We start from the raw sequence: 23,230 nt of genomic DNA on the forward strand, positions 1-23,230 counted from the left end.
GTTAAAAATGTGTGTCTTATTCCTAAACTGAATTTGTCAGGCTTCAGATTCCAGCCATTGATTCTTTTGCTTTTCTCCGATAGGTCAAAGAATCTTTAGAACCTGGTACTCCAGCCCTCAAAAGAATTTCTGTAGCTTTTTTCTGCACCCTCTCCAATTTTTCTGCATCCTTTTAAAAATGTGGACATAAGAAGTGGATGCAGTATTAACTCACCACTTTAGGTGCCTATGTACAATATATAAGTGCCACTGAGATCGTCAGAATCCCTGCTCAGCTGCCACCTAACTCTGTAGACACCTAAATTCCCGAGGTGCCTAAGTTTCCACCAATGGGCATGTGCAAAACTACCTAACTGAAACAGACCCTATAGCCTGGGGGTTAAGACAGTCAACTGGGATGTGGGAGAATCAGGTTCACTCTTGCAGGGTGTTTGTTTGTTTGTTCATTCTTCGGCGGGGCAGTTTATTGTCCTAAGTTTAGAGTATATTTGTTAGGTATTTCTGGCTCTCACACTCCCTCTTTAAACCTTGAGTTTGTAGTGCCTTTGCCTTTTACACCCTCCCCTTGCATCATTAATTAACGCTGTCCTGGCTGTTCCTGCAATTCAGATGATAAGCTTTCCTATCCATAAGATGCAAGGCATCCCATTCATACAGACTCCTCCCCCACTGGAATGTGGCCCAATGTACCACATCATCAAAACTTCAACTTCACGCCAGTCACATAGCCAGTGATTCACTGCCAGTATTTTCTGCCTTTTCTTGCTCACAGGACTGGCAGGACCTCTGAGAAGATTGGACTTTCTTCTTCTTCAGCTCCCTTCCAAGATCTCTGAAGTCTTCAACAATCAGTGTAGTCCCACATGATGCTGGAACACTGGTTTCAATGTGTGTCTTCAACAGCAGAGATTTGCCAGGTGACTTCAGAATCCCATCCAATCTTTCCGTAACATCTCACGTCTTAGCTCCTGTTGTCCTTGTGTCCCTTTCTAAAGCCTCTGTCCACTCTTCTTAACACAGACTCACCGCTGACAATTGCTTGTCATCTTAGGCATCTTTGGGGTATAAAGCAAGCAGCAATCCATAGTGCATCCCCTATGGTTTTCTGTTCCATTCTCATAAGAACGGCCACACTGGGTCAGACCAAAGGTCCATCTAGCCCAGTATCCTGTCTTCTGACAGTGGCCAGGGCCAGGTGCCCCCGAGGGAATGAAGAGAACAGGGAACCATCAAGTTATCAATCCCCTGTCGGCCGTTCCCAGCTTCTGGCAAACAAAGGCTAGGGATACCTTCCCTGCCTATCCTGGCTGATCATCCCCAGGTGATTCTTCAGAGACATTCTAGGTAGTCGCCTCACTATCATCTGCATTTTACAGATGGGAAATTGAGGCACTGAGCAACTAAGAGACTTGCCCAGTACCTTACAGGATGTTTGTGGCAGAGCCAGAATTGAACCAGTGTCTCCGACAGGCCAGGCTAAGTGGATCATCCTTCCTAACTACTGGATCATCCTTCCTCTCTGGTGGGGAATTGCAAAAGGAGATTCCCTATATCATGTGGACCACATAAGGACAGGGCACAACCACCATTCCTGTGAGTATCTATACAGGAAGAAGGTATCAAATAATGGAAGACTCTTTCATTTGTCAGACTGACTGAGGCATAATGAGATCCATTAGCTGGCAGTTGAAGTTAGAAAAAGTCAGACTGGAATGAAGATGCAGTGTTTTAACAGTGAGGATAATTATTAACTGGAATAGCTTCCTAATATATTTGAGAGAGTCTCCACCACTTGGAGCCTTTACTTGAAAACTGTATGTCTTTCTTAAAGTTATGCTCCAGCTCAACCATGAGTAATTATGATGGATGAAAGAATCACTGGGTGAAAATCTGCGACCTGTGTTCTGCAGGAGATCAGACTAGATGATCAGCTTGTGGCCTTGGAATCTATGATCAGGGACCACTCAGTCCTTGCTCCCTCCTGGTAACAGCTCAGCAAGAAAGGGACAATGCCATAGCCCCACCCTTCAACATACCAGCCTGTGAAGTGGGCACGCATACCAGGAAAAGCACCCTACTTCATCCTAACATGTGCCCCCGCCCCAGTCTGCACCGAATAGTCCCATAAGAGGCACCATCTATCCCAGTGCTCCTCCTAAGGTAATACAGCTGCTCTTCCCTACACAGAGCACCACGCAGAGTGTGCAACTGAGCCCTGTAGATTTATTTTGATTATTCCTCACTTTTCCTCTTTTTTTCCCATTTGTTTATCTTGCTTGAAATGCTTTGAATTAAGGAGAATTTAATTCAGTGGGGCAGAGATAACACACACACACTGTTTCAACCTTCACTTCCCAAAACAGATTACAATAATAAATTCACAGATTTTAAGGCAAAAAGAGACCATTATGATAGAATCATAGACTATTAGGCTTGGAAGGGACCTCAGGAGGTTATCTAGTCCAACCCCCTGCTCAAAGCAGGACCAATCCCCAACTAAATCATCCCAGCCAGGGCTTTGTCAAGCCTGACCTTGAAAACCTCTAAGGAAGGAGATTCCATCACCTCCCTAGGTAACCCATTCCAGTGCTTCACCACCCCCTAGTGAAAAAGTTTTTCCTAACATCCAACCTAAACCTCCCGCACTGCAACTTGAGACCATTACTCCTTGTTCTGTCATCTGCTACCACTGAGAACAGTCTAGAGCCATCCTTTTTGGAACCCCCTTTTAGGTCGTTGAAAGCAGCTATCAAATCCCCCCTCATTCTTCTCTTCCGCAGACTAAATAATCCTAGTTCCCTCAGCCTCTCCTCATAAATCATGTGCTCCAGCCCACTAATAATTTTTGTGGCCCTCCGCTGGACGTTTTCCAATTTTTCCACATCCTTCTTGTAGTGTGGGGCCCAAAACTAGACACAGTACTCCACATGAGGCCTCACCAATGTCAAATAAAGGGAAATGATCACGTCCCTCGATCTGCTGGCAATGTCCCTACTTATACAGCCCAAAATGCCGTTAGCCTTCTTGGCAACAAGGGCACATTGTTGACTCATATCCAGCTTCTCGTCCACTGTAACCCCTAGGTCCTTTTCTGCAGAACTGCTGCCTAGCCATTCACTCCCTAGTCTGTAGCAGTGCAGGACTCTGCACTTGTCCTTGTTGAACCTCATCAGATTTCTTTCTTTCTCATCAGATTTCAGATACTCAGGTCTGACTTCTCACAGGCCACAGAATTCCACCAAATGATAGCTGCATAGAGCCCATAAGTTCTGGTTGAATGAGAGAGAATCTTTTACAAGTCATCTGATCTTGACATTTAGACTAAGCTGTTTCCACCTACGAGATGGAAAGGGGAACGAACTTTCATTTAAAAAATGTATATTTCTCGACCTCATGGCTATGAAGGAAACCACATTGGAACAATGTATAGACTGAAGTAGCATAAAGCAGGAGGCTGAGCTACCCCATGGGGCAAACTTATTATCTAAAACAAGTTTGGTTCTGATTATGTGCTCATCCATGTGCAAAAACAAAATGAAGCCAGGCCCTACCCCAAAGAGCTACCAATCCAAAAGGCAATGATGTAGTTACAATGAAGCTTATTCCTACCTGTCAGGATTGTCTGAGGCACAGACAGAGTCGATGAGCCCCACATCCAGGGTTCCCTTCATAGGGGGAGAGACAGACATTTATCAACAATGTACATCCTAAAGCAGAAACATTTTCCTTCCTCATAAAAATCAAGAACCAAAGCTTTGCTTCTAAATTCCATCAGCTTTAATACAAGTGAGTCAATGAGAGAGAGGAAGTGGGATATGAGACAGACTTCTATGTTCTGCAGACAGAAAGGTGATGCAGAACTCCACATAAGAGCTGTGATGGTCAGTCAGCATTATGAAGCTCTGGGAAAACTGCATCTCCACCTCCCAGTCTCAGAACAAACAAAATATATTGGTATTCTCTTCATACAAATCTCCTCCCCCTGTATTTATTGTACTCCAAACCCTGTATGGCCTCCCCAAACCAACCAGGACCACCATCAATGATGCAACCTACTTTGCCCCACTCAAACTGCCAGAGATTTCTTGTCTCTGAACGATTCATCCCTGCTCTGCCCCTTCTTAAACCAGTTTTGAAGCCTGCCTGTCTGTAAATCATTAACTGTTCTGCCCATGGAACTGTGCATAGCTTACTTACACTGTTCAGGAACTACGTCAATGCTGAGTTGGAAATACCTGCGCAAGATTGACTTAACAATAATGGCTCTAAACATCCAACTCGCCAGGAACCTGGTAGACTAGTAACTCACCACGGCATTCTTCGGATTTGCCTGTTCATCTTGCATTTCCCTCAGCTGTTGGGCTGTGGCACTGTGCACTCGGCTCAGGACATTAAACCAACCACTGACAATCAGAACAAAACCAAGATTAGGATTTATGCAGTGAAACTAGATTCCAGAAGATGATCAGAAGATTGAGAATGAAACAGAAACCCACCATCCGATGGAAGAATTATTTCACTCACTTCTTTCCTATAACACTCCAAAAGTGCCTCAGCCCTCTGATCCTGATGGAAGCTCAACTTTTTCCCAACTGTCCATTTATCCCTGGAATATCTACATATGCTCCTAGATACCTGGCCTCACCAATCCCTTGGAAGCTGCTCCTATACAGTCCATCTCCATACTGCCCGTATGAGGAACCAGAAATGGGTTATATGATGCACACCTGTCAGTGGACTTGGGAGAGGTTTCAGCAATGGGAAGGCAAGACGGGTTGGGATTAATTCCAGAAAAGACTTCTGACCTGCCTCAACTCCCAGAAACCTTCTTGGACTAGCTCCCTTATCTGACCTGCATATAAACCCTAAAATCAGACTGTTTCCAACTGGTCAGTTTTATGATTTAATGGAAAAGGAAGGATATGAAGTTACTTGGCTGTGACAAGGATTCTTGTTCCAGACACAAGTCTTGAGAGTGACTCAGTCCTGGAGAACCAGCAGAGAGCCCATCCTACTCTAACTTCAGCTAAGAAGCATTTGGGTTTTGTAGAGAGGTCACTAACAGAAGCTCTAAAATGACAATGATTTGCCCTTTCTATTGCAGGTGCTTTCCTCTTCCTCGGAATGGATGCTGCTATGGTGAGGCCAGGGGCTGACATTTAATACTTATTTCTGCCATCAGGCCAGGATGCCTGAAGGGAAGGATGAGTCATTCTCTGGGTTTACATTGCTGAAGTTTTATCAGATGACTCTGAAGACTCTGATAAATTACAACTTTCACTCCGACCCCTGGATAAAACAAATTCCCTCGCAGGTTGCCTCAGTCATTTACAGAAACCATGAATGGCTGGTATTGTTCACCTTGGATTTTATTTAATAAATAAATCAGCTAATAGACATTCCAGTTATAATAAGTGTTGCATGAAAAAAAACCTGTTCTTATCAAAAAGTCATGCTTAACTTAGGCCATATTACAGAAGCAAAAGGTAATGTATACTCTCAAGAAAGAGAGCAGTGGTGGAACAATGGGCAGAAGAAAGGAAGTTCCATGACTACATGAACACAGACTAAATTTCCATCTCATTTCTGGAGTCCACAGATGATATTTGTTGTTAGAGAAGTATGTAATGAAGCTCAGAAACAAATCCCTTCTCATCCCAGCAGAGGAAAGTTAATGGACTTTCCAGGGAAGAGTTGAGATTCATTGCAGGAGCAGCATGGGAGTAACCCAGTAATGAATGAAGATGGATAATAAATTCCCTCTTGTACCTGGCATCTTCTGGTGACTCTGCCACAACGTGGTAAATTCTGTCCTCTGTCACAATATCCAGAGCATTCTCCTTCTCATGAATATCCACAATTTCCCTGTAACACAGTGAACGGTGAGACCCAGCAAGCTGAAAAACTTCCATAAGCATCACATTTACTCCATATGACTGATTTTTCATGCTGTACCATTCACTGTAGAAAATAAATGAATGGTGTCTGGCATGTCAACACTTTTGTTGAAACAGGAATTTCACTGGTCAATAGCAAGAATTTCTGAATCCTCCTTAAAATGGCTGTACAGCTAAACTGTACAACAGCAGAAGGCACGCATACCAATTTAATACTTTCTTTAAACCCATCAGCAAACAGAGATTTGAGTTGCCAGAAAATAAAACGGGGAGGTGGACAGGTGGAGTTAGTTACACCTGCCATGACTGCTCATTCGTTTTGTTTCTTGGAAGGGCTGTCAGTCTCAGTTAACTCAAGTGATTAACTCAAAACAAATTAACTCAATTAAAAAAATTATTCATGATTAATCACAGTTTTAATTGCATTGTTAAACAATAATAGAATACCATTTATTTAAATATTTTTTGATATTTGGATGTAAATACCTTGCAATGCTGGCTACTACAGTGCCATGCAAATGCCTGTTCTCACAAGATCCATCCCCTATCGCCTGTCTCACTTTCAGGTGACATTGTAAATAAGAATTGGGCAGCATTATCTTCCATAAATGTAAACAAACATGGTTATCTTAGCAATTGGCTGAACAAAAGTAGGACTGAGTGGACTTGTAGGCTCTAAAGTTTTACTTTGTTTTATTTTTTAGTGCAGTTACGTAAGAAAAAACAATTCTACATTTTTAAGTTGCACTTTCACGATAGAGATTGCACTACAGTACTTGTATGAGGTGAGTTAAAAATACCATTTCTTTTATCTTTTTTACAGTGCAAATACTGTAATAAAAAATATAAAGTGAGCACTGTACACTTTTTATTCTGTCTTGTAAGTGAAATCTATATATTTGAAAATGTAGAAAACATCCAAAAATATTTAAATAAATAGTATTCTATTATTGTTTAACAGTATGATTAAATTTGCAATTAATTGTGATTTTTTTTTAATTACGTGATTAATTTTTAAAATAGTTTGACAGCACTATATCTTGGTACTCTAGGTGGAGACAGTATGAGGGTCTGATTCAATCTCTGGGTTCTACCAGTGAAAGACAGGATGCTTGGCTCTAGCAGCCAAAAATGTGCCCACAGGTTAGGGGAAGGCACAGCAATATAACTCACCCACAATCAAACTCCACTAGGAACCCTGGAGTTGTCTGGAATAGCGCTGAGGCAGATGGAGTCAGGGGTGGGGCAGAGCACATGGGTGATGTGCTGAATTAGTGCCTCTCCTGGACAACCTCTGTCAGTGGCTACTATGCAGCCTCAGCTGGAGTCTGAAGCTGCTCCCTACACTGGACAAGGAACTTGAAAATAGGGAGCAATCCTACTCCGGCAGAGACTGACTGGATGATTCAACAGGATTTTCCTTCTCTACCCTCAGATTCCTCTAACCCTATACAATATTTCTAGGCTAGTGCAACAGCCCTTATTACTAGTGATATGGACAGAGAATGCTGGAGTTCTATTGGGTTCATTCTTCTCACTCACTTTGCCCTTCTGATGTCTATTGTCCCCTTCAGTTTTTCCTCACTGTCATTCTCAAAGTACATCAACTTAGATTCTCGAAGAGCAAACCAGCGGCGCTTCCAGTTACGGCGAGACAGAGTTGACATGCCACCTCCTTTTTTATAGAGCCAGCCTGACTTCAGGGCCTCTTGCTTAGTTCTGAACCACATGAAGGCCTCATTCTTCAGAACACACCATCGCCGTCTCCATGGGTTCATCAGACCCCCTGCAGAAAGGAAAGAGCACAAGACATTATCAAACCTGCAGCATCACGCATCTCCCTAGTCTAATCCTTGTCTCTCAATTAGACATCTGGGCACCATTTCAGATCCGTGCCTGGCCACACATAGAAGGAATTGAGGACTGGAATAGAAATATGGCTCGGATTAGGGTTTGGCCAAAGAAAGAACAGAATCAGAGGTTGAACCAAACATGAACAGTTTCTGAGAAGTGAAAAGTGCACTCTGCTTTTGTTTTCTTGTAGAATTTGTAGAAATTCTCACTTGCTTCTCATTTTTTAATTTGCAGTTTGTCTGAAGTGCCAAGATGCTGTTACAAAGGTGCATCCTGAAGTTTCTGTGGCCTGCTTGAAACCAGGAAACCCTGAAAAGCTAGAAAAAAAGAACAAAGTTCACAAAATGTTCATCTTAAAGATGGCTGAAGAAGGACTTTATGTAATCCAAACCTTGGCACCTTCTGAGGTTCCTCCCATCACTGATTCAGGAATTCCTGCGAAGTGAAGACCAGCACCAACAATGACAACTCCTCCCCATGCATGCAGTACAAACAGTTCCTCCTTCACTCCTTCGTATTTCTGTTCCAGAGTGCACACGCTGCTTTCCCAAATTTGCAAAACAGATGGATGTGCACCACACTATGCTCTTGCTCTGTTGTTTACACTGCCACCATATCCTACAATGAGCACAAAACCTTGTGACTGAGCTACAGGCATGTCCTTTAGAAAGAAATACTCAATCTGAATTTAAAGACTTTGGGCCACATTCTGAAGCGGAGTTACATCATCTTTGGGCCACTCAGGTAATGCAGAAGGACTGTAACACAGCAGTAAATGCCAAGCAGAGAACTACCTAGGTTCTGCCATGGCAGTCCTCCATCAGCATGGGGGCCACTAAGGATATCTTAGGGAGAATGTGTAGACCCATTTATTACAATTGTAAGCTCAACTGTGACAAGTGAGTGAAAATCCATAAAATATCACAATAACCTATAACAAGAAATGTCAGTGGGAAAAGGTGCAAAAGGGAGGCAGAATAACTAAATTAATCCAAACAAAAAGGCCTACTGATATAACTCAAGGATTGTGTTAATAGGTCTGTAAACAAAAGGAGTGTGGGACTGGAAATCAATGAATCCAAATTGATGTATCAACTTGGAAATTAGGCCTAATTGATTAAGAAAATAATGAAGAGATTAGCCCATCACTCCCCTTTTGGAATCCTTAAATAAAAGACTTTGTGGGGAGAATTGGGCTGTCTGGCAACAACTGCTGCCTGGGAGATGGGTGGACCAGAAGGAGCAAGCTTCACCACCAAGGCTGTCAGCATCGCCATCTCCTGGGGACCCCAGAATCCACTGTTACTCTGTTGAGCCTTTCTCATCCTGATCCTGAAAGATGTTCTGACCAGACCAGAGAGAGGGACCCATAGGACATCACAGCCTCCACGGAACACCAGTTGGCAGCAATACCCACTGCACTGGGAACCCCTGATACACAAAGCCTATCAAGGATGGGACGGGGAGACAGAACTCAGCTGAGCTCCTGCCAGTTACTGTCCCTGGACTCACCCAGTGGCCCCAGTATCCACCCCGAAGCACCACATTGGGAAGGAGCTCCCCACACCTTATAGGGAGAAAAGAGTGCTTCCATAGGTATCCTCACCACTCACTCAGATAACAACCATCTCCTGTTGTTTACTAATATAAATAGCCCTGTAGCTGTGGGATTCTGCATAGTCTCTTTTCTAAACTGAACATTCCCAATCTTTCCTGTCTCTCTTTATCTGAAAATCTCTCTGTTACTCTAATTATTTTCTTTATTTATCTGTAGACCCCTTCTATTTCTGCTATATCATTTCTGAGTTAGAGACAACACACAAGATCACAGTATTAATTGATTCAGAGAGTTAAAGGCCAGAAAGGACCATTAGATTATCTAGTTTGACATCCTATATGTCACACGACATTAAATTTCACCCAGTTACCTCTATATTAAGCTAATAAATTACATTACATTAAAGCAGCAGTTCTCACACTGTGGGTTGTGACCCCATTTTAGTGGGGTTGCCAAGGCTGGCATTAGACTTGCTGGGGTCTGGGGATGAAGCCAGAGCCTAAGCCCCACTACCCAGGGCCAAAGCCCGAGCCCCACCACTTGGGGCTGAAACCAAAGCCTGAGGACTTCAGCCCTGGGTGGCTGGGCTCAGGCTACAGGCCCCCCGCCTGGGGCTGAAGCCCTTAGGCTTCAGCTTTGGTCCCCCCTGCCCAGCGTGGTGGGACTCGGGTTTTGGTTTTGGCCCCAACTCCTGGGGTCAGGTAGTAATTTTTGTTGTCAGAAGGGGGTCATGGTGCAATGAAGTTTGAGAACCCCTGGATTAAAGCATCTTCCCAGAAAGGCATCCTGTCTGGATCTGAAGACATCAAGAAATGGAGAATCCACCACTTCCCTTGGTAGTTTGTTCCAATGGTTAATCACCTTCAATGTTAAAATGGTGTGTCTAATTTCTAATTTAAATTTGTCTGGATTCAGTTTCCAGCCACTGGTTCTTGTCATGCCTTTCCTCACAAGATTAGAAAGCCCTTTAGTATCCAGTATTTTTGCCCTGTGAAGAGACTTTTTACACTATAATCTAGTCACTTCTCAATCTTCCTTTTTGATAAGTGAAACAGATTGAGCTCTTCAAATATCTCATTGTAAGGCATTTTCTCTCATCCTCAAATCACTTTTTTGGTTCTTTTCTGCACCATGTCCATTTTTTCAATGTCCTTTTTAAAAAGCACACACCAGAACTGTATGCAGTGTTCCAGTACTGTCTCATCAATGCCACATACAGAGATGAAATCACCTCCTTACTCTTTCTCCTCAGTTTATACACCCAAAGAGAATATTTGCCGTTTTTGCCACAGCATTGCAGTGGGTGCTCATGTTGTGTCACTTGTCCACTACTACCCATGAATCTGTTTCAGAGTCACTGGTTTCCAGGATACAGGCCTCATTCTGTAGGTATGGCCTGCATTCCTTGTTTGTAGATGTACAGCTTTGAATTTGGCTGCACTAAAATGTATTTTGTTTCAATGGGCCCAGTTTACCAAGTGATCCAGATTGCTTGTGTATGACTGCCCGACATCATTATTTATATTCCACCAATCTTTGTGCTTTCTGCAAATTTTATCAGCAGTGATTTTAGATTTACTTTCAGATCATTGATAAAAAATGCTGAATAGCATTGGGCCAATCCCTACAGAACCTCACCCGACAAGGATTTCCTATTGACAACTACTTTGTTAGCCAGTTCTTAATCCATTTAACTTGTGCTCTATTGACAGTACATAGTGCCAATTTTTTAATCAGAAAGTTGGGTGGTACTCACTCAAACACCTTACAAAAGTCTAAGGGCTTGTCCCCACAGAGACTCAGTGCACAACACGTCAGGGTGTAAATGTACACCTCACCAGCTTGCCATGCAGTAAGGGACCATGTGGACTCTGTAAGTTTCATAGTGTGCTTTGATATATGCCTGTTTCAAAAAGCACTATGGAACTTTTAGTGCATGGTCACAAGATCCACATGATCACTTAGAGTATGTCTACAGTGCAGTTAAAAGCTGGGTCCAGCCAGCTGACTCTGGCTCATGGGGCTTGAGCTAAGGGGCTGTTTAACTGCTGTGTAGACATTCAGGCTTGGGCTGGAGCCTGGGCTCTAGGGCCCTGCAAGTTGGGAAGGTCCCAGAGCTCAGGCTGCAGCCCGAGTGTGAACACCTACACTGCAGTTCAACAGGCCCTTAGCCTGCGCCCCACAAGCCTGAGTCAGTTGGCACAGGCCAACCACAGGTGTCTAACTGCAGTATAGACGTACCCTTAGTGTGTGGCAAGCCAGGGTGTAAATCTACATCTACAAAGTTCCTTTATGAACCAAACTTCTAACCTCATCAGTGAATGAAATCAGGTTCGCTTAACAATACCTGTCTTCCCCAAACACGTGTGATTAGTATTATATTGACTCAAGGATGCAGCCAATTGTTTGACTTCACATGCAGTTTGGTCTTAAAAACATTCAAGAGATCAAAGAACTACATTCCCAGTGTTACTAACCATGATAATACTCCCTAACCGCACTTTGACATGTTTCCTGTTGGGCAGTTATGGAAACTGCCAGTATTATGCTCTTCCTACAATTCACCCACGTCAGGCTTCCCACAACACCGTGCAAAGCTGCAGTCAGCTCTGGCATTAGAGAATAGGAAACGTGCCCAAGTACCAACACTGAGAATGTAGGATTCAAAATGGCTATGGGGAAGTAACAAGGTATGAAGGACAAAACTGGCACAAGGAAGTGGGTTAAACGTAAACTTTAAGTGATGTGCAAAGAGTTTTGTAACTTCTAAAATCATACTATAAATACTACTAGCTGAAATGCGTATCTTAGAAGGACACTTTCCGTATAAGGTGAACAAGCTATGAAAAGGGTATGTATGTCTCTTTTTTGTATTATACTGCTTTATCTTTAGACAATGCACACAATACCCATTAATACATTCAACATATATGTTTTGACTAACAATTAACTATATTCCCATTCTTTATTAATTGAATTCCATACCAGCTTTTCCATTATTTTGCCCAAGATTAATGTCAGTCTACCTGCCTATAGTTACTCAGGTCATCCTGCTTGCCTTTTTTGACTATTGGCACAACATTAGCACTCTCCCCTTGGTCTTCCAAGATTTATTAAAAATTAACATCAATGGACCAGGGAGCTCTTTGGCCAGTTCTTTTAAGACTTCTGGGTGAAAGTTATCCAGGCCTGCTGATTTAAAAATGTTTGTCCACAGTAGATGCTATTTAACTTTGTCCATTACTAATGGACTGGAAACTACTTAATCATCCTGTTTCTTTCTAGTATGGACTTATTTTAGAACACTTCTGCCTTTTCTGCATCAGCATTAAAAATGTTACCAAGTATTTTAGATGCCAGCATCCTGGGTGATTTATAATCAGTATTATTCTTCACCTCAAAATTAAACAGAAGTTTTTGTTGGACTGTTTATAATGATGTCCAAGTCTCTTTTCTGTCTCTGACAGTTAATATTGAACCCAGCAATGCCCATGAGTAGCTAAAATTATTCCCATGCATTACCTTGCATTTATTATCACTAAATTTCATCTGCCAATGTGTTGTAGATTTACCTCACTTGGGTAGGACCTCTGAGGTTTCTCACAGTCTTCTGTACTTCTGACTAACATAAACAGTGCTGCATCTTGTGTAGATTGATGGTTCACCCCATTTTAGATTCATGAGTAAACATATTAAACACCACCAATTCCAGTACAGAACACCAGGGCATCATCCACTGTTAACCATGTTGAAAAAATGGAAGTTTTCAAATAAGTTTATGTCTTGGTCAAACCACACCGGAATTTCACTGGACAAGAAAAAAGCATTTCTCTGATCCCGAGGCTTTCTCTGCCAAATTTCAAGGCCCTGATGCAAACAATGGTGATGTTAGACCTCTCACAAAAATTTACAAATATCTTTTATAATGGAAATTGTTAGCTAACTCAAATAAAGAAAAATAGAATCATAGAAATTCATCCCCCCACACTGAGGCAGGATTAAGTATACCTAGGCCACCCTGACAGGTATTTGTCTAACATGTTAAAAACCTCCAAGGATGTGGATTCCACAGCCTCCCTAGGTAACCTGTTCCTGTATTCTTACAGTTAGAAAGATTTTCCTAATAGCCAGACTAAATCTCCCTTGCTGCAAGCTAAGCCAATTACTTCTTGTCCTACCCTCAGCAAACAGAACTGATCCTCTTTATAACAATCATTTACGTATTTGAAGACTGTTACCATGTTCCCCCTCAGTGTTATGTTCTCTAAATTAAACATGCCCAATTCTTTTAACCTTTCCTCATAGGTCACGTTTCTACAACTCTTATTTTTGTTGCTCCCTCTCCAATTGTTCACATCTTTAAAGTGTGGTGTCCAAAACTGAACACAGTACTCTAGCTGAGGCTTCACTAATGCCAAGTGGAACAATTACCTTCCTTGTCTTACTTACACCACTCCTGTTAATACATTCCAGAGCAACATTTGCCCTTTTCATACTATTGACTCATATTCAACTTGTGAGCCACTATAACCTCCCAGTCCTTTTCTGCTGTACTGCTGCCTGGCCAGTTATTTCCCATTTTGTACTCATTCATCTGGTTTTTCCTTCCTAAGCATACTACTTTGCACTGGTCTTTATTGTATTTCTATTACTATCAGCTCTCTCTATAATAAAAAGGTATAGTGGAAGTAAATCAGAATAAGGGGAGAGTCAATGAAACTGAAAGGCAGCAAATTTAAAACAGAAAAAAGGAAATACTTTTAACACAATGGCTGTTACCTGTGCATCTGACTGCCACTAGATACTGTTGAGACCAACACCTTGGTGGAATTCAATAAGGGAGAAATTCTCAAAGCTGCCTTAGGGAAATAGGCACACAATGCCAACTGGAAGTTATTTGCAATTCCAGCCGGAAGTTATGTCCCTATCTCCCTTAGGCTCCCTTGAAAGTCCCAGCCTCAAAGATTGTGATTTTTTATCGATCATGGCAACATCCAAAATTACAATAGAAAGGACTACAAATGTAGAAGAGTCATTAATCCTCCAGTTTCAAGATATAAAGCATTCACTAATTGAGAGGATTAGAAAAAAACCTTCCCTTCTAGGCATGTTATTCCATAACTATCCACTTGGGGGTTTCTTGCACCTTCCTCTGAAGCAGCTGGTTCTGGCCATTGTTTTAGGGCTCATCTACACAGTGACATCCAGGAAAATTAATCTGAATTAACTGAAGGTGTGAATTTGAAATTAATTAGTTAAACTGCATTAAACCCCTGTGGGACCACATTCATTCAAAATTAAAGTGACCATAATTTGGTTCCACTCAATTCACTTTGGAAGTGAATTAAACTAAACCAAATTAAGGCCACTTAAATTCTGAGTAACAGGGATTTAGTGCCTATGTTCTGGCAGGGGGAAGCAGCATGGGTGTGAACTTGCTTTTCCGAAGGGTCTCTACCTGGTGCTATCTCCCTGCAACCTGAAATCCTTCTTCCTCCCTGGCATTACCTCCTCTGTGGTCATGCAAGCATCCTAGAGACTATCCAGTCTTTACATATTCCACCCAATATTTTGTGCTGTTTTATCTCCCCAATGCTGTAGTTTAGTTTTACTCATCTGAACTGCAAACACCTCAATGGGCACCCTAAACTGGTGTGTATAAAAGGGTTTCACTAACAGGGATATCCACTCTAATCCCTTCTAAATCTTTCTTCTGCAGAGATTTCCCATTTTTTCTTTGCTGGCTTGGATAAAGAGACAGAAAAAATGTAAGTAGAGAAATAAACAGGAAAAATGTATGGAGAAAGGAAGGGAGAAGAAGCTGGAAGAACAAGATACTCTCAATGCTTTCATGGTATAGACTACAGTCACTTACCCTTCATATAGAGATAACTGTGAAAATAGGGTGGTCCTGAGCCATTGAAGATTGTGACCCGGCCATTGCAGAATTCTTCGTCTGTGTCTATATAAACATCCGCTTCCTCCTCACTGTCCAGAAACTAGAAAAAAAGGAAAAGATCAACTTCTCTAAGTCTAGGGCAGATGGGTACAGAACAACAAGGATCCAGCAGCCACATAACTAGATGTAAAACTTGAGTCAGATGCTCCCATATGTCCCTTTTACACAAAGCAAACAATTAAAATAGGGGCTTGACACCTCACCCACTAGTTCCTAAAGCCAACATACTCAGCTAGTAATGAGTTATTAAACAGAAAGGGAGCTGCCTCCAGTTACCTAAAGTGATAAACCCTCCTGCTTCTGGACATAATCCAAAATTTACTTAGTAGGATTAGAAAGACATTTTCCCTTTAGGAAGGTTCTTCCATAACTGACAATTGCAGGATTCCTTGCTCCTTCCTCCAAAGCCTCTCATACTGGCTGCTGTCAGAGACAGGATACCAGTATGGCAGTTCCTAAATTTCTATAATTGCTTCCTGATTATCAAGTAATAAGCATATCCTGGGCTAAATGAACTCTAAGGCCAAAAACACACAATATTAAAATATGCTATTTAGCCTCTTTCCCAGCACACTGATTGGCTACTGTAAGTCTTTCTGCTTTCTTTGGGAATTGTCCTCAGAACTACAACGATATGCCCACAACAAAGAGGGCTGCCTCAATTTCTGACGTTCTGTCCCCATCCTGGTAAGAGTGTGAGAGTCCGAGGCGGCGTATTTGCTGTGGGTCTGTGCATAGACATAACTTTCAACCAATTGTCTGTGCATAGACAATTTCAAAGGCAGTAGCTTGTTAGTACACAGGGATCTGTACAATCATTGGACAGCCACTGAGACATAACAGGTCACTGTTTGTTCAAGTCTATGGTCGAATTGGCTACAAGTGAAACCTCAGCCAGAATAAAGTGCTACACACTTTCAAATCCTAATTGCTCTGTTTTGAAAAATGTTCACTCTGACCAGATGTTGAGTTTAATACTGATGAAGGCAGCCCCTTCATCCCCCCACAAACTGCACGCGCTCTCTATTCACTCCTCTCTTCTTCTCTGCCATTGCCATTCACTCTCCCTGATCTTCATTCTCACCCTTTCCCCTCTCATTCCCTCTCCCTCACTGCATTCAAAATCCGTTATTGCTGCACCTTCGCCTCTTCGTGGGCCCCTACATCTGCTGCTGTTGCCCGGCTCCTGCTGGTCTCCTGGGCTCTAGAAGGCTCTCAGGCTGGTGGGGGCAAGCACCACCCTGCCCCATCAAGCCAGAAGATAGCTACTGGGATCTTTGCTCCCACGCCCTTGGGAGGGGGAATTGAGCTGGGATCTTCATGCCCCCAACCCCCAGGCCTAGGGATAGGTGGGGATCTGCTTGGCACACTGCTTCAAGTTTAGGATCGCTAGCTCTGACCTAGTGTATCTTCACTCTTGCTCTAAAACTGCAGCATGGAGGGCGAGTGGAGTCCAGATTAAAGCTTCTGCCCAGCAGCTGCACCAGAAGACTGGCTCTGTTGAGCACTACTGGAAAAATGCAACATTGGGTCAACTAGCAGGGTCACCAGAAGGAACCAAGGTCCTAGAAGCTTGAGCAGCTGCTACTCAGGTGTGGTGGGAAGATGTAATACTTCTAACATTACATCTCTCCTAAAACTGATGGACATCAATGACAAATTCATGGAGTACTGTGCAACTTTCTAACCAGGTATGCAGTGCTGCCAGAACCCAAATTTGGTAGTGTTGAAAGCAGGAGGAGGCTGAGGGATAAGGAAACTGGAAGGCGGCAATACTGAGGGGAAATCTCAGGCAGTTTAGAAACTTGGGTGCCAGGTTAGTATTAAAGAAGGGCAAAAACAGAAGAAAGTAATTTTAAGGATATCCTGGTTATAACAGAGCATGTGATCCCCCTTTAAGGGAAGGTACTGCTAGCATGCCTTTTATTGGAGCTCAGCACTTAAGACAAGATAATTCTGAGAGATATGGGCTCCAGAGGGATTGATGGGAGGTATATTCCCACATCACATGACAGAGGAGCAATGTGACTAGAATAGGGACTATATATAAAGCAAGATCTGCTCTGGAGGTAGAGACCTGCAGACCTCTACGGGGGAGGTCTGGAGTAGAGAACACTCAGCCCAGGAAAGGGACTGTGAAAAAAGGTCCTGTGGATAGGTAGGACACAGAAGGACCTGGGAGAAATAAGAAGGAAACGATCTGACGCACAGTTGGCTAGATGTGTTTTGTTGTTGTGAGGTGTGGTTTTTAGTTTTGGTGGGGTTGGGTGTTTTGTTTTGCCTTCCTCTTAAGCATCACAGATTGGCCATCGCTAGCGATGAGACAATGGACAAACCAGACCAGTGCTCTGAGGTGGTAGGGAATTCTCTTTCTAGATGCCTGACTGATATTTCTTGCTCCATGCTCAGAGTCAAGCTGATCACCAGATCTGGGCTTGGGAACGAATTTCCTCTCAGCTCATGCTGGCTAGGACCTTGGGATTTTTTCCCCCTTCCTCTGCAACATGAGACATGGTTCACTGCTAGGATCATCTGGGCACCTTTCATCTAATCAATTCCCTGCCATTGCAGAAGCCTTGGGCATTGATGGTGACTTAGTTTCTCCCATTCTCTTCCTGTGGCACAGTTACATTTCCTGAGGCCTGAAATGTTTTAATCTAAACTATGTGGGTTTAATAGATGGGTATCTGGGTGAAAATTATTGGCCTGTGCTATACAGAACATCACGCTAGATGATCTAAGGTTCCTTCTCACCTTAAACTCTGACTCTGAAATATAGCACTTGAGTGGGCTCGAAGCCCACTGCCGTACTAACCTTTTTTAAGAGCCCAAGACCAAAACTTTCAGTGAGTGAGAGCAAGCACCTCTGGGTCAGAGGGTTATGGTAACATGAGCATGACCAAGCGTGTTTTAATACAGCCAAATGCAAGGTGATACATGGGAATGGGTGATGGGGAATGGATCACTCGATGGTTACCAGTTCTGTTCTTTCCCTCTGGGGCACCTGGCATTGGTCATGGTCAGAAGACAGGATACTGGGCTAGATGGACTTTTGTCTGACCCAGTATGGCCGTTCTTATGTTCTTAAGGAACAAAGAACATAGGCTGTAATTGGAGGATGAGGGAATTTATTCTCGAAAAGACTTAGGGGTCTTTGTGGATAACCAACTGAACATAAACTCCAGTGTGGTGCTGTTGTAAAAAGGGCTGGATTATAAACAGGGAACTACCAAGAAGTAGTAAGGAGGTGAAACTGCCTCTGTATACAGCACCGGTAAAGCCCCTGCTAGAAAACTGTGACCAGTTCTATTGTCTTCATTTTAACAAGCATGTTAAAGAATAGAGAAGGCTCAAGTAAGAGCTGCAAGAATTATTGAAGATCTGGAAAACCCACCTTACAATAAAAGGCTTTTCAAAGAACTAAAACTAATGTATTACAGAGTAGGTAAGAAGCAATTTGATCACGATCTAAGAACCTACACAAAGATAAGGTATCTGACATAATGGGGTCCTTTGATAAAAACATCATAACAAGGTCCAAGGGCTGGAAGTTGAATTTGGAAAAATTCAAACTGGAAATGTGATGCAATGTTTAAAAAGTGTATGTAATGAATCACTGGAACAGAATAGCATGGGAAGTGGTAAATCAATCTTCATCTGGAGTCCTTAAATAGAGACTGAATATTTTTCTAACAGATATGATGTAGTTCAACCACAAGACACTGGTCTCAACAGTGTCACTTATCTATCTAAGGCATCTTTAATGTATTTATCCTCACAATACCCGTGGGAGGTAGGGAAGTAACGTCACCATTTTACAGACAACTAAGACCCAAGTATGTAGGAGTTGTGGTGCTGACGAAGGAGCCTAAATCTCATTTTCAACTTGGATTTAGGCACTTAGGAACCTAAATCCCATGGATGGGCTCCTAAGTGCCTAAATCCATTTTGAAAATTATACTTAGGCTCCTAAGTCAGTTAGACATTGCAACGTTAAGCGCCACAACACCTAAATACCTTTAAAAATCTGGGCCTATGTGATTTGCCCAAGAGCACAAGAAGTCTGTGGTGGAGCTGGGAACTGAACCTGGGTCTTCAGAGTCCCAGACCCCTAGGCCCACCCTTCCTGTAATTCTCACAGGGGAGGGAATTATTATGTGAAATTCTGTGAAGGTCACACTAGATTATCACAATGGTCTCTTCAGGCTTTAAAATCTATTCATATATTCTATACACAGTAGGTGGCAGCTGAAATCACGAGTAGATGATTTAGGAGTTAAGCATCTACTCTGAAACCCTTGCCTAAGCAAGACCAATAGGGGTTTTGGTGATGAGATCAATTCTATCTATTGTTCTTACTCTCTCATTTAGGTTTCCTCTCATTGTTACCCATTAGGTCTTCCCTGGAGAGACTTAAGCTATTAATATAAAGTCTCTGATGTTAATCACACTGCTGGAAGGTGCTCAGATAACATGGTGATGAGCACAGTATAAGAACCTCTACAGAAAGCGGAAGTCTGCTGGCTTGTGTGGGGGCCAGTAATGACGGAGAGACGCATCCCCTCTGCCTTTTCACTAATTGCTTACTGCCAACACATCAGGTCCTCTCTCTCATGACCATTATTAGTGATCTAGTATTGGCCAGCAAAGATTCATAGACTCTAAGGCCAGAATTGATCACTGTGATCATTTACTCTGACCTCCTATATAACAGCAGATGGGCTAAGAGAGTATTATTTACTAATAACTGCACTCAAAGTGAGACACCAGAGAATGAATAGATAAAGCAAAACTGGCTATCAGTTAATGCAAAAATTCTTACGGAGTCTAGGCTGCCACGATTGGAGTCCATGCTGGTACCATGGGAACGCCTCAAGATCTCCTCACCATTTAGGGGCTCAGCCAAGGTGCTCCCAGTATCTCCAAAACCATCAAACTCCTCGTGGTCATAGTCAGACTCCACATCTGGTGGGAAGCTGTAAATTGGCTCTCCGATCACCCTACTGTTACTCCTCAGGGTTTCTGAGACTGTGTTGTAAATACTTTCTGTGGCGTCAGATGGGGCACTGTGCTCCTCGGGGCTTTCCACAAGATGATCTGCAGTGCTGTCTACCTCCACCTCACCCCTTCTCAGAAATGGTAGATTCATATATGTGTCTTCCTCAGTGGAGCTGTCGCTGGTTCTGGTGCTGTGTTCATCCAAAACAACCAGGCTGGGGACAGAGAGCCCCTCATCATCAGCATGAAAGCCTTCATCTACTTCTTCCTCAGCCAAAGGCGCCACAAGGCTGCAGTCAATGTTGAGGGTTCCTTCATTGGAAAGTGAATGTTCTAGGCTTTGCACGCTTTCATCCAGGTTTCCAAAATCCAGTAGTTCCAAGAACTCTTGAGCGACCCTGGATGCTTCCTTCTCTAGCCTCTGGATCTCCTCTTCTCGCTGCCAGTTAATTTCATTCTTGGTGTTTTCACAGGCAATGGACATGTGATCTGCCTTCTGCTGCTGCTGTAGCTTCTCAATCTCCTTTTCCAGCCTTAGGATTTCCTCCATCTGCCTTCTCTCCTCTTCCTGCAGTGGGATCTCCTCCTCTTGGGTCCTTAAAACCTCCACCTTAAAGAAATTGTGCCAATATCAAATTAAAGAGCCCCAACCTATAAAGGGGCTGCCTTCCTGGGTCCTCCAATTTCTCTTCCCCACAAGAACATGCCTGATGTGTATTCTCACTTCCCCTCTATAAAAAGCCACTGCATGCATCCTTTCGGTTTTTCATCCTCCCACTCCAATACACAGCTATGGTATCTCCAGTCAAGGCATATAGCTCTGAATTTCTCAGCTGCTCTGTAACCTCATTGGAAGGCTAGCTGCTTTATTAGAGGACCAGGCCTGTTCACCTGCTATCCACACTAAAGTATGGTAGGGATGAAGGAAAATTCCAGGAAATGCACCACAATATGCAGATGATGAAGGAGCCTGGAAAACATTATGACAGTTTGGAGATAAACAGCACCCCCCTCCTTTTTGCTGGAAAATGATTGTTGATGGGTCTACAATAAATATTAAAGGTATCACGTAAATCCACTTAGTTCCACACAAATATGACAGTGCAGCCAACTAGGTGGTCTCTTACTTCCACAGTGATCAGTGCCTGCTTGGGTTAAGACTCAAACTGTTGTTTAGATACTACTTTTTGCTAGTTCAGTATGTGCACTAAAAAGTTATTTCATTAAGATCTCTCATCTTCCCTGTGCTGACGAACTAGAATGAAGAAGATAAAGGAAGGGAGACCAGAAAATAACAAGTTGTTTTTACAATCAGCTTGTTCAACATGCTCAGTTATGTTGCTAGAACCTTGAACGGTTAGATTGGCAATCAGAAGGTGGAGATTCATAGCCGTTCTAACTCCTTTCCACTCTTCCTTTGTTTTGATTGTTGCAGGCAACAATATAGCAAAAAGGACTGTGTCACAAAATGCAGCTCATCAAAGGGTCATGTGCAATAAGCTCACCGTCAGAGATAAAACAGGATGCAACCTGTCTAACCCTGAAATGTTTAGATAGGAACTCTGCAAAAAGATACTAAAACAATGAACATGCCATGTTAACTAGACAACCCTTCTGCTGCAGTCAGGCACCTGTAGATTAAGAACGAAAAGAATGCTTTCATAGGGAGTTTTTCTAACATGTTTTATCACAGTAAAATAAAGGTGCATATTTCAGGAAAAAGAATAGTCAGTGAAGGCAACCAGCAGAGGAGCCTGAGCTTCAGAAGGTCCAAAGAGGAGACACAGCAAAGGCATGAACAATTAAACTTACCTGAGCCACCTGGAGTATAGCATTCAGCTGCTCTTTTTCTCTGTTCAAAAGAAGACAAAAGTAAGTGACAGACCCAGATCATCTGAGTATTTGAACAGAAATTATGGCAAATCATCTCTCTATGGTTAAGGGTGAAGTAAGGCTCCTGTTATAAAACTGATTTAGTAAACCCACCAAGCTCCTTCATGCTTGGCATGGCCCATCCTTGCACATGCATTCTTTACTTTGAGGTAAATCAGGAAATTGGATCAGATGGAGCGGGGCTGAAAGGACAAGAAGGCAGGATTACATAGACTCATTATGGTCTTGAGCTAAAGCCCATTGTGGTTAATGGGAGGCTTTTCCACTGATTTCCAAGACCACTGGATCAGGCTCTTTGTGCACAATTTCAGTTTTGAGAACGTTCTCTTTTTTTAAAAGCACCCCAATCCTCAGCCCTGAGCCCCCCACCCAAACTCCTGCTGCTGCTAGGGGCGGGGAGAGGGGCGGTGGCCACCGCAGAAGTCATGGAGGTCAAGGAAAGTCACGGAATCCGTGACTTCCATGACAAACTCGCAGCATTAGTCATGAACAATAATCATCTGAACATGAGCTCCCAGTGGGACGCTGTGGCCAAAAGACCTAGGTGGGATCCTGGGATGCATAAACAAGGGATTCCAGAGTAGAAATAGAGAAATTATTTTACCACTATATTTGGCACTGGTGTGATGGCTGTTGGAATCCTGTGTCCATTTCTGGTGCCCACAGTTCAAGAAGGATGTAGATAAAGTGGAGAGGATTCAGAGAAGAGCCACAAGCATGATTAAAGGATTACAAAACATGCCTTATAGTGACAGACTCAAAGAGCTCAATCTATTTAACTTAACAAAGAGAAGGTTAAGGGGTGACTTGATCACAGTCTAGAAGTATTTACATGGGGAACAAATATTTAATAATGCTCTCTTCAATCTAGCAGAGAGAGGTATAACAGTCCACTGGCTGGAAGCTGAAGCTAGACAAATTCAGACTGGAAAGAAGGTGTACATTTTTAACTATGAGGGTAGTTAATGAATGGAACAATTTACTGAGGGTTGTGGTGGGTTCTCCATCAATGAATTTTTAAATCAAGATTGGATGTTTTTCTAAAAGATAGAAATTCTTTTGGGGACATTC

The 23,230-nt window shown here is 42.8% G+C and overlaps 1 protein-coding gene across 2 annotated transcripts in view; it reads right to left on the bottom strand.

Moving 5' to 3' along the window:
• LOC125644827 (unconventional myosin-X) overlaps positions 1-23,230 on the bottom strand; it is a 305,444-nt gene that overhangs the window by 61,931 nt on the left and 220,283 nt on the right. For both annotated transcript variants that reach the window (XM_075117658.1, XM_075117657.1), the window contains 7 exons: positions 22,079-22,118; positions 20,091-20,876; positions 15,185-15,308; positions 7,440-7,683; positions 5,770-5,865; positions 4,310-4,403; positions 3,610-3,665 (listed from right to left, as the gene is read on the bottom strand). In XM_075117658.1, coding sequence (XP_074973759.1) covers positions 3,610-3,665; positions 4,310-4,403; positions 5,770-5,865; positions 7,440-7,683; positions 15,185-15,308; positions 20,091-20,876; positions 22,079-22,118 — 1,440 coding nt within the window. The remainder of the gene's footprint in view (positions 1-3,609; positions 3,666-4,309; positions 4,404-5,769; positions 5,866-7,439; positions 7,684-15,184; positions 15,309-20,090; positions 20,877-22,078; positions 22,119-23,230) is intronic.

This window comes from Caretta caretta, chromosome 11 (genome assembly GCF_965140235.1).
Source record: "Caretta caretta isolate rCarCar2 chromosome 11, rCarCar1.hap1, whole genome shotgun sequence".
Lineage (NCBI taxonomy): Eukaryota > Metazoa > Chordata > Testudines > Cheloniidae > Caretta > Caretta caretta.